A 12,942-nucleotide genomic window follows, 5' to 3' on the forward strand; every position below is an offset into this window, starting at 1 on the left:
GGCAATTAAACGAATTGGAATATAAAGCAAAAATTTCCGGGTCGATGGGCGCGCGTGCGCGTCGCGGCTTCCCCAAGATAACTGATCCGCAATTTCCGGATTACATCCCACAGCGCATGAGAGGCAGGGCTGTGAACAGCGGTCCGCATTTGCGCGTCAACTGATATTCGGCTATCTAAAATGCAGGCCAAGAACAAAATTGTGGTAAAATGTAACCACATAAAGGGGGATTTTCTACTAGGTACCATAGGAGGGGGGGGGGGGGGGGGGGGGGGGGGGGTGCATTTCTTTCTTTAGACAATTTCGGACCTTTTCGACCCCGACAAACGTCAGCGTGGCCGGAGTTAAAAAATTTTCTTAAAAGTTTTACATCTAAAAATTTGATCATCCCTAGTTTACGGCTTTTTCTACAATATCCCAAACCTGAAACTGCGCCATCTGTCCAACGCGGTCTCTTTCTAGACTTCAAATACAAGAGTATTGCGTGTTTATAATTTTTGAAGCCAAATTTGAAGCCTTGAAGGAGCAGTAAAAGGAACAAAAAATGACAATTTTTCAGAATGTCACATTTCGTGGTGGTACTTTCAAAAATAAAGGGAACTCATTTTGGACAGTTTTTGTTCTCGTGTGTTATTTTGACTTTTTTAATATGTTTTCTCGATTCACAAATTCAATTTTCTCAATGACAGGTCGAAAAGTGGCAATTGAATTCAAATTGTGCCTCTTTGCGATTGTATGATTCCGGTCGTCTTCTGAAGTTCAAATATACCAACAGTGTAACGACCCTGTTGCCCAGAAAGTTGACCAATTAAACGAAACCAAAGGTTTCTTGATTTGTGAAGCAAACGCTACTGTGTTACTTTGATAGTTCCCCTCTTCCACTCTTGTACGCTGTTGCAACTTATATTGTTCTGAAATAAGTTAATTTTCAATAAGGCCCGTAATATCGGCTCAAAAAGCTATGAAAATTATTTGCACGTCTGAGGAAAGAACAATCTTAAGACAAATTATAAAAGTAAAAAAAATAATAACACGAATCCGTGTTTCACTTCCCAAAAGAAGTAGACAATTGTTTACAGTATTGCCACTGATCTTGCTTTTGCTAACTTCGTTATCTTGTTCTCCATGCTTTTCAAAATAGATTTTAAAGTTTACTCCAACTAAGCCGTCTGATCTAGAACTCAATTACTTTCTCCCTTAAGTAAAAACTACATCTAATAATCGAAATCTGTCATATTAGGTAGGAGGGCTTTAATCACACATATTGCATAGGTCATCTCAATCAGTTTACTGAGTAAACAGCGCACGTTGCTTGAAAAAACCCTTTTCCAGGCTTCTCCCCTATTAAAACCAATTAGCTGTAATCAATCCCTGCAAAAGCCATGTATTACCTAGATAACTTACATTAACCCAAAACGAAAAAGTGTTGCATTTATTTTTGAATCAATTTCAAAGACCTGCCTAACAATACAAAAAGCCTGAAAAAACCAATTTTTCTAAAAACTCAAATTTTGACTTCCATGATTCATCGAGGGGTCACATGTCCAATGGAGGTGTCAAATTGTTATAAACTAGTAATGTCGTTGAAATGCCGTCCATCGCTTCACCTACCTACAAATTTTTTCATTCCAGCCTTCAATAGTACACACTTAAGCCGGCCAGTACTCACTTAAGAGATAGCTCCAGTTCAGGTCAGAGAAAGAAATAGTCTTATCTCGTGATCAAGGAATCATAGTGTCATCATGTAAAATTATTTAGAAATTGTTGGGATCTGGCTGATCGCTAAAAGTCAGCCATCTGACGCTTTTCGCTGAGAATTTTTTGCCTTTTATTATTTGTTAATGAGGCGTGATTGCCGAGACCCAAAAATTCCATTCGTCATAACCGACCTGGGTGGATTTTTTTGAAATCACTAAATGTCTCAGTTTATCATTTTATTACTAATTGAAAGTCATTTGGCCGCTCAAAAAGCTTAATTTCTGGTTTCCAGCACTGGGGTTATCCCGAGAAACCGACTTCCGTTTTTACCCATTAGAATGCAACCTTTAGAAAATTTACACCAACCCTCCAAAAATCATAAGGCTACTACCAATGCTCCACGAGCAAGTCCAGTTTACGTGCCTCAAAACGGGCATGCGGTACGTCCACCGGGCTGTGTCGCAGCTCTTATCAGACATGAATTTCGGATTCCCAGTGCCCGATATAATTTATTCACCAATTGTCATGCCCATCAAATGACACTCTACAAAATTGTTTTCCGTATCAAGTGCTGATAATTGTCAATTGAAAAAATAAACAATTTTCCTCCTCTGGAAACAAAATAAAAATCCTTTAAACTTGTTTTTCTAGGTACTGAATTAGAAACGTAAGCATGTTTCTTCGTTTTGAATCTACCGTTGCCCATATCTATAAGTTATTCAAACTTTTAATTAATACCTTAAATTATAAATAAATGTGGAAATCACGTTATTTCCGTTGTTAGTAACGGGGTGGGTGGTCGGATTGGTCCGAAAGATATACCGGTCCCAGAGGACTAATGGGTGTACAAGCCATTAAAAATTGGTTAACGTCGTCTGACTATAACTAGCCAAGGGGGGACGGGATTGATCGGCATGGCGGTGTTTTCCCCATGTTAAAAATTGATTTCTGCAATTCAAATTGAGATTCTGATTCTCTTCCAATTACTATGTTCACTTCGAAATTATGTTTGATCTGGAGTGGATGTCTGGAACTAACTTCATCTAGCCACACAAAATGACTTTGACCTGATCTGTTTATACAATTTTGCTACATTATTGAAATAATTTGATGGCTCAATATTCTTTTATTCAGTGATTTGTTTAATTAGATAAATCACTGAACTCCTCCTTCTGCCGCTTTCGAAAAATTTACTTATGAAAGAGAATGCTAAACTCAAATAAAACATAATCTCTAAACTGCGTCGCTTGATCTGCGCAAGTTCGCTATAATGTGAAACTATGCGTTCTACAATTCTCTCATCGAGTAGCTAACATTTTAAAAATGGTTTTGACTCCATTTGTTAAGGAAAAATTTTTGAGATTTTGAATTTCTGCACGTACTTTTTGATGCATAGCCTGAGTATCATAAATGACAGGTGATACCTGTTTCAACTCACGTACAATATATTTTTTTCATATGTATGCTTAAAATTAGAAGTTCTTTGCTTTTTACGTTGATCTGTTGATCGTCATTTTTTGTACCGAAAGATGTCAGCTGACGCTTTTTTGGTTATTAACACAATGTGACGCAAGATTTTTAAGTTGTTTTTGGGACGCTCTCATTTACCTGTGTCAAATGCTTTTTTTGATGCATAATTGATTGAACTGATTTAAAAATCATTTTATTTATGAGTTTAATGTCTAAAAGTGAGACATAATTATTTTTAAGTAGGGAAAAATGAAATCGAAAACGAAACAATCAATGATGATAGTTTTATCCTTGTCGTTTTAATCATCTCTTAATGATGATCATTTAAGCTGAATTAGAGCGAATTCTTCCAAAAAAAATCAGAAAATATAAAGTAAGATATTTATGCTACAACAAAGGACGAAGATTAGTGTTATTGGGCAAAATATGATATTTGCTGAAATCAAGGAAACAACAGTATGCTTGTTTTTTAATAAACGGAACGGAAAAGTACTTGATCATGCATAATACGAACAGTTTGACACGAATGACTTAGAATAGCTGAACAAAAATTGAATAGACTGGAAAATGCAATAAAAGTTCTCAAGCTTTGATATAAATCAGCAAAATTGTTTTCTCGGATCTTTTGTATCTTTTCCGATATCCTCCTTCCCCAATTCAATAAGAGAGCCCACAATTTCATTAAACATTATATATACAAATGAACTATTTTGTTTGGATACGTCTGAATAGGCATTTAGAAAACACTAAGAAAAGAAGGTTTTATTATAACACGGTGGACACGGTCAAATAATGTATAAATATAAAAAAATCGTTGGGGATAAATATAAAAAACTTGTTGTTTTTGCATTGAGATACGGGCCTTGCAAAGGGGTGTTTTAATTTGCTTTCCTTGAAAAGTGTTGCAACATTGCTCAGCAGTTTAGTAAAACAAGCACGTACTTTTCATAAGGAAATATACTCTTTCCTGAATGGAGCCAAACATTATTTTTAGAGGGTTCTCAAATTTTTGGCTCAATGCAAAAACCATTTGCTTTCTTTTATGAACGTACAAAACTATCTCACCTACTCACTAGTACTCACAGAAGAGCACAATTCACGTACTGTTTAATATTCTTGTATGAGACTTCAACAGCATTGTGAAGGTGCGAATTTTTGTGAGTTTGGTATTTCCTAGAAACTTGACACCATTCAAAAAGTTGCATGCTATTTCTAGCAACTATGCTGAATTTGTTGTAGCCTCAAACGTCAAGATATTTCAGGACAAGGAATTTTTCAAAAAAATTATGCAAAATTAATGAAGCAATGAGAAGTAAATATTTCCTCAGTTCCAAAAAGGCTGAAAGTTTAACGAGTATGCTTAAAAGCAGAGAAGTTAAAAGTTTTAAAATTGAAAAGAGATCATCTTTCTGTCTGTTTTCATTTCCTTTGACTGGGCCTAAGTGAATAAGAATTATAAGAACTTTTGTTTTATTTAGATAGATCGTTATTTTGATATCAAGCCCTTTGTAAGAGTGTTTTTGGGTTTTTGGTTTTTTCGCTTTAGTTTGGTTTGTCTTGTCTTTCAAAGTTGTTTCAACTTACTGGAGAGAGAGGTGTTTGAGCACGAAGCCGATAAAAAATCTTAGTGCTGTTCAGAATAAAACTTGAGACAATCATGGCGAGAGTAATGTTGACTGCCTTAGACAATCACCTTTTGTATTATTCATAATATGTTTTAGAAAACCTGACCTTAAGAGTATTTTTTCTCATCAACGGTTTACATAGAGATATACGCAAGGGTTAAAATTTATGATTACAAATCTGTTCAGGGAAATATTGTTTCTTGTCATTAAACTAAAAGTTCGAAAAAGATTTGTTTCTTCTGTTTTTGATTGAAGTTTTTTTTGTATAATTATTCAGTAAAATCAAACACTACAGCATTTGTTAAGTTTTTCAAAATGTTTTGCATTTTGACTTTTTTGCCGGACATTTTTCTTTTGTTTCTTCTTTATTCATTTTATAAGTATTGTTTAGTGCAAACATATAGTCCCTTAATAGTATTCTCGCGCAGCACAGCGTAAGCATTCTCCTGCAGTCAGCCACCAACAACAAAAAATTGTTATAATATACGCTTTTTGGGGCAGGCCGACACCAGATTTTGAGCTTTGCTGTGAGAAATGGAAAGCCCAATACAATTTTGCTAGGCCATCAGAAAAGTACAATTCTAGACCAGCTGGTTGGCTTAAAACCCGACAATATTCAATTGCCATTTTCATCTTGCTATGAAAAAATCCCTGGATCATCTGCATTATCAGAATGAGAGCTCAATGCAAGAAATGCACAGCAGAATACAAAATTGCCAAACAAGTGTCAACGTTTAACTTAGGTGGGAATTCTATGTGGGGGGAAAACCCGGGAACCCGGGAAAACCCGGGAACGAGGGAAAAGCAGTTTCTTCATTGTACTTGACAATCGGAGTTTAAGTAAGACAAATCTTCAACTGCAAAAATCCACATCCTCTAGTACATATTTTAACCACACAGTAGTATAGCGGAACAGTCTTTTCTCCGATCAAGATTGTTGACATTTAAATGACACGTGACTCTGATTATTAAACACCAAAAGGGCTAAACGGTTCAATCCCAGTCTTCAAATGGAACGTCTTAAGAAATCATCCCGAAAAGTTCTCAAAATGGCAACTATATAACAGTTGGGAACAAAGAATCAAAACTAATTTCAGGCGCAAAATAGCACCTGGGCTTCGACAAATGTAAATCCCTCCACTTCAAAACCAGTTTCAACCCGTCGGACTAAATATCAAAAAATCTCGTACCAAAATTTGATTCCAAACAAACGCATCTAACTGTAAGAATTGTGAATTAACGCTCTACCGCGGGGGGACATAAAGAGAAATGTTTTTGGCGTAGAAAAAATTAGTGGGCAAACATTTTAGCCAAGCTAATTGTTTTCCTAAGATCTTCCAGAAACCATGACGTGCAAATTGTAATTTCCAAAAAGGGAACACAAAAAATCAGTAAATGCATCTGATAAATAAAATACAACGCAGAATTCCGGGAATTTCAATAAAAAGCATGTCTCTCAATACTCCACTGAAGATTGGCAACATTACGAACGCAGTACTGGTGGGTTCCGGAAGTGCATGTAGTATACTCAACCAATCATTTGCAGCCCAAGTTTCCAATTCTTTCAAATTGTCGTTTTGGATAACAAATTTAGTCAACCTCGACTACGGACCTTCTCAAACGAACGAGCGAAGATCAGAGGATAAATCTGAACTACTGATTAGAGTTTACTCGAAACAATCTGGATGACTAATTCATTGTAGTCGGAGATGGATTAAAGTGACTGATGGGGAGAGACACTTTTGAAATAAAAAGTCTTTTTGTGTCAAAAACAATTTTAAATTGCAATGCCCTTTAAAAGTTTTTGTTGCAGTGTTTATCTGAGCTCAAAATATAGATTGGTTGTTTAAGGAATTACATATTCTGATTTTTTTTTATAAAGTGTTCCAACTAAAGCATCACAGGTTAAGATGAATTTCAATCAGCTTTAAACGAAACGCAAAACCTAACTCAGAGAAAAAATTGCTAAAAAACATATCAAAATATATAGAATTGTTTCGATCAGTTTTTATGATATTCAATTGGTGTTATCGTTACAGGAAAGCAATCTTTGAAATTAGCAATCTAATCTAATACAAAAAAGCTAATCGTAACATTAAAAATCAGATGCCTAATATTGATACGCTGGTCTAATTGATCTCTCAACAAAAAAGTGAACCCGCGTCGCACGATACTATATATTCCTCACACTTTGACATACGTGAACAGTCAAATAAATTTATATCCAGAAACAATAAAGCATAGCGTTTCTGATATGCAACCATTATCCATTAAACAATTAAAGCTCGCGTTTAAAAACCTTACAGAGATGACCGCAGAAATGCGAAAAGCGATGGACTATATCTTGATCGTATCAGAAACACGTACCGCTTTCAAGAAAGCTTTTTAATTGTAGGCAATTATTTAAAAAACAAGATGTAAAAACGTATCATACTTCTCAGATGTTTAGGTAACAAGAATCTCTAAATCGATCTTTTGAAATATCAATTTCTGAAAACTGAAACTGATTGGCTAGTGTACAGTTTTCCTCAAACTGACTCTTGCCTCTCAAAGAAAACTTCCGGATTTATGACACTAAAACCACGGAAAACGCTGAAAAATTTCCTTCATTTCTACGTTCAGTGCAAAATATTATAATATTTTTACAGAATTTAGCGTAACTTCACTTCGCCATTAGTCATCTACTTCGCCCTCTCTTACGGAGACCGAAATGTAACTGGACTAAAACTCATTAGACAGGACGAACAACCTCCTTAAGAACCACATAGGAAACGCAATAGAAAAATGTCATTTTTACTCAAAGCTCTGAAAACGTTTTGATTGTGATGCGTCGTTTTCTTGATTAAGTGCCGCATTAGAGCAGCTTACAGTAGATGGCAGAAAATCAACAGCTTTTGCTTCGCGATTCTCAAACTCTTGTAAAAAGTGTTACAGTGTAAAAGAAACATAACTGTTAGGAGTTTTCCGGACTACCCAGCAATTCAAAAACTTTTTCAGGAACAACCATCTAGAGTATTTACAGACCATCCAGCTTTACTTTCAAAGCTAAAAGAACACAGTTCGATCAAATCCTATATTGCTAGTTTAATACGATGGTTTAATTGTCTTTTTACCTACTAATTTTGTTTGAGCATCTTCCCAGCGTTAAAATGGGCCGGGCTGATTATATTGTTATTCATCTTTTCCCACAAGATAAATAAGTATCAGCCCAGGACGAGGAAACATTATTTTTAAATTTAAAAGTCATATCAGAATTGGCTCGCGGAGATAAGAAAAATTAAATTGAAACAGAACTTAAGATAAATATGTTGCGGAAATTAATAACAGTATAGCAAATGCATCAAAAAACTGCAATAAAAACTAGAACTGCTCTTCAAAATTTTTTGCTTGAAAATGTATTAAAAAGGAATTTTTTGTTAAGATATCTGAATTATTATTCTCACTACAATCAACTTTAGTCACTTTCCACGTTTAAACTCATTCTATATATGAGAGGCACCCGCCCGGCATCTGGCACCTACAATGATTACACATTTTCAATCAATTAACACTGATAGCATTTTTGGAGAGCAAGTTTGCATGCAAGACTGTAATATATCACTGGCGGCGCAAAATCCAGTACAAAATTCCAACTGCATTCTGAATGTTTTTAGTTAAGCATCTTTTGCGCCCCAAAAACAAATTAATAAGCTACTTGCATTTTGAAAAAAATTCCCGAATCATCACTTCACACAAAACAACTGACGTTAATGATATTGCAAAGCTAACTACTGACAACATTTGCACAAATTTGCACCAATGAATTCAAAATTCGAACATGTTTCAAAAAGTGATATAACAATTTTAAAAACAGTGCTTTTTGCATTAAATCAACTCCGAAATCAATTGTTTTCTTCTAACTTAAAACAACTTCCTCAAATTATTAAAAATAAATTGCAGTTCTCATCTACTGCAAAACTTTCATCTGTGAAACGCCTAAAGAGCTTCCGATTTGAACAAGCGTCCCGGCAGAAGCATGAGCAACTATTAAATCTGTATCGAAGGTCTTGTTGACTAATCAAAGTTCACCTTTAGCAATTAGACGTAACAATTCGACCTCAACAACATTATAAACTATGTGCTTAAAAATCAGTGATAGCCTCACTCAGCAGTAATGACCTGGTATTAAGTAAATTGCGGGTTCGTATCGTGAGCAATGGAAGCCAACTTAAGAATATAAACACCTAAACCTACTATTATTTGTAAATATTTCACGGAAAATATGGCTGCGATAGCGTAGTTGCAAGGGTTTTGATACCAACCCCGTTATGAGAGGCCCCCTCGACAATATGCTTACATGCCACCCTGTATCTTAGGGTATGATTTGTATGACCATGCATTGCTTGTGGTGATACATGAATAGAGAGCTCATTGGTAAATTGGTCGAATGCTACTCTTGCATTGCGATAGTTAAGAACCTCAGATCAATTTTTCCTGCTATGCAATTCAAGCAACAGGAATTATGCAGTGAACCCAATCAACAGATTGAACTTGATAATGGGTTACGAATAATTGACGAAAAGGGACTCCAATTTTTTTCCTTTCTGCACAAACAATGGAATCTTGAATTCTCCTTGAATTGAAATCTTTGACAAAGCTGGTGGCCTGAATGTAATTGAGTTTTTAGGCATCTATATTTTAAATCGAGTTCTTGGTGAATTAGACTTAAGAGAGCACGATATTTTTGTCGGAAATTAAGTGAATTTTTTGCAAACCTCATAAAAGTGAAATTATTGAAGCTTAATGACCATCGCGCTAAAGATATTACTAGAACGTCTGATACAAAAAATTAAACGTCTTCTTTCATATATTAAAGAAAAAAGCCCACTAAAGGTTCAACCTCCATGAAAGCTGCTTTATAGTTTTTTATATACAGCCTACGCATAATCAATCAAAGAAAGATTTCATCCTTCTAAGCACATTTGGAAGAAAAACAAACACCCCTCTTGGCTTTGTATGCACTACACCTGAAACCTCTAAATTGTCATATAAAAACAAAATTAACAACAATCTGGAAGAGGAAACAATGACGACCAATTTTTTTTCCCAGACGAAGCCTGACAATTTGAGTAGAAAAGCAATATATATGTCGAATTGGGAATGACGTGCACTAACCGGGACGCCCATGAAAGTGAAAAATAAGCAACGGACGCGGCGAATCATGTTTCCTTAGGACAACAAACGCACGGCGACTAAGCCCGTCGCTCCCTGTCAAAGCAGTCCAACTCTTGTTAGTATAAAAGAAACAAGGATGTAGGTTCAAAAAAAACTGGAAGGCTTGTACCAAGTGTTAGCTGCTGATTCTACCATTTTAAAAACAAGTGCCACCATTTTGCAAGTAAATTTTCAGGAAAACTAACCTCTACTAGTCGCAATAGCAAATTGACCAATTTCAGACTTGGCCAAGAATTTAGGCAAAAATGATTAAAAGAATTCGTAGATACACTTGGCCCCAGGAAATACGGAAAAATACGAGAAAATATTTTTCAAGAAAATAAACAAGCGACAAATGGTCAAACACAAGAGGCAAGACCCGAGTAATGGAGTTTCAACAATGGAGTTTATTTATCACGCGAAAAACTAACTAGGTTACCCAAAAATCTGGCTTCTGCGCCTTGCAAAATCCAGCATCGGAATATGAATCACCATCTGACTCGCTCATTGCAACAATTCTTGTGTCAAATTCTCCGTCATCTGCGTCATCTGCATTACAGGAGATAAATCCGCCAACATAGAGGAAAATGACATGAGCACCAGAACGAGCTGTTGTAATAGAAATAGCCACAGTTTTTAAGGGAATTACGAAAATTTGTCTGACTCACAGAAGTTAGATCGTTAACCAAGAGAAAAAAGTTTTTGGCGAAGTAGAGATTTTCAAGCCGCAACGCGATGAATCTTCATCAGTTGTGGAAACGATCCGAGACACTGCCAGTATGGTCCCTTCAGAATCAAACATATAACCAAAAATTGTTGAAGTCTCCCCCAATGATCCGCGGGTCAGATGCTTGGGTGACTCACGTTAGTCAACGCCCGCCGATCATTTGCTCTCTCTTTCAGTTGGGGAAGAAGAGGTTGAAGGAAATCGCCATTGAACTGCACGGCAAAAACAGAATTTTTATCTATAGCTATCTATTCATTACCAGTAATTTTTTCATTCTAATTAACCAGGGAAAAATTATTTATCACTGTAAAAGATGTTATCATTAAAAATTCACATTCTGTTGCTTTTTGTTTAAAAAACTTAGGGTTAGGTTCAAGACATTCCTTGTTAATCTCTCACATTACTTAAACGTTGGATCAGCTGATAAGCTGACTGTAATCTTAAAGAATTTGGTAATATGATTTTTCGTTGATCAAATTCAGTTGCTGAATTAAAATCTAAATTCGCTCTGCGTTACTATTGGTGCCTCTTAAAGTCCAACTATAATAATTTAGAATTGATTTCGCTACGTGAAGGACAGTATTAATATTCTCCTGCACGACAAATTAGGATACAATAACACTTTTTTTTTTCCAAAGAAATGGTCTTGATCTGTTTCTGTCTTTGAAAAAATCCGTTGACCCATTCTACCTTCCTTATAAAATTGATTTTAGTCATGAAAATTTCTGGTCTTTGTACAGAAGTATGCTCCACCCTTGAAATGAGTTTGAGCCGACTTCAACTAGAGTCCTTGAATATGCAATTAAAGTCAGTAGTTACTTCATTCGTACTGTGTCTATTAAGTATTTTGCATAAATTCGAAAATTCGAGGTCCCAACGACCCAGGTTGAGGTGCAAGACTTAAACCAGTATGCCCAGACGGTCGCAGACGGAAAGTGTCTAGGCCCTCACCGTCCCAGGCGAAAAGCTTTTATGTCCAGACTTTCCTGCGTTCACCATCAAACTTTTGTGTGCTGATCAATTTTTGTGCGTTTTTCGAGGTTTTCAGACTCTGTAGTTTTGAATGCGCGACACCCCCACCCGAGTTTGGGCATAATTGCTTCCGTCTGGGACCTCAATCTGGGGTAGTGTTCTGATATCATTATTAATGTTCTCTTTTGCTTGTAGTGTTGATGTTCTACGTGGGGGAGTGGTGTGGTGCCATCAACCAGAGCGTGAACTTCTTCCTGTACATTCTGGGAAGCCAATCATTCAGAAAGGAGTTCCTCAAATTGATCAGAGTGGCCAGAGCTACTCCAGCTGAGTCAAAAACTGAAGATACCAAAGTTAATGCTAATTGAGACTGTATTTGTCTTCGAGCCATGAACTGCATAAAAAATTGTTGAGTCTCTTCTAACAAATGAAAATTATATTACTGACTAATATTAACAAGACTAATTTAAACTTATATATTTCATTTTAGCCTAATGTGAATGAAAAATTAAATGCTCAGAGGAAATTATCACTTTGAAAAGGCAACATTTGTTGGAACCAATGTTGATAATTGACCAACGACATCATAAAGTTTTTGCTGAAACACAGTACTGATTAAAATGAAATCAGTTTCATAACATGCGGAACTAACTGCCCATTTGAAAGTATCATAATGTGAAAGGCTCGAAGAAGGTTATGTAACTCATCACTGCAGTTTTACCAAATCTATCCTGTTCTCTGAAGTTTCTCCCACTTTTTATCAATTTTTCCCTGTTTGGCTAATTTAATTTTACTTGTCCCGATGTCTTTACTGATCAGTTTTTTACCCGAACCCACTGTTTCGGGGTGGAGGGGCAGGTTTACTTATGGGAATACTTTTGTTTATACAGTAAGGATTAACAATATAGAAAAGAGATTATGAATATATAGAAAAAGTATAGTAAACAGATAAACAACTTTATAAATTCAACTTCGTGAAGCTGGTATCAAAGTCTACTAATATTGTTAAATTCTCCAAATGCATTAATGCTTATCTGCAGATTCAAAAATTTTGGGATTTTTTAGATAAAAATTGTCACCAAAAATGTCGATAAGTAGTTTTCGGAAGTTAGAAGAGTTTTCTAGTCAATTAGTGGGCGATTCATATCTGTCAGTGTAATGCGTTTAAAAGCTTCAAGTTCAACTTGTTTATCCAAAATGGCAATTTTCAAATAGATTTGATACGAAAAAGATTAGTCTTGATTCAATTAGGCTGTA

General features: G+C 35.7%; 1 protein-coding gene across 2 annotated transcripts in view; it reads left to right on the forward strand.

Annotated features, from left to right (window-relative positions):
* LOC142345285 (uncharacterized) overlaps positions 1–12,169 on the forward strand; it is a 55,881-nt gene extending 43,712 nt beyond the window's left edge. For both annotated transcript variants that reach the window (XM_075397266.1, XM_075397267.1), the window contains exon 9: positions 11,881–12,169. In XM_075397266.1, the coding sequence (XP_075253381.1) occupies positions 11,881–12,053 (173 nt within the window). In that variant the 3' untranslated portion in view covers positions 12,054–12,169. The remainder of the gene's footprint in view (positions 1–11,880) is intronic.
* The last annotated feature ends 773 nt before the right edge of the window (positions 12,170–12,942 follow it).

Source organism: Convolutriloba macropyga, chromosome 9, assembly GCF_964194025.1.
Source record: "Convolutriloba macropyga chromosome 9, txConMacr16.3, whole genome shotgun sequence".
NCBI lineage: Eukaryota > Metazoa > Xenacoelomorpha > Acoela > Convolutidae > Convolutriloba > Convolutriloba macropyga.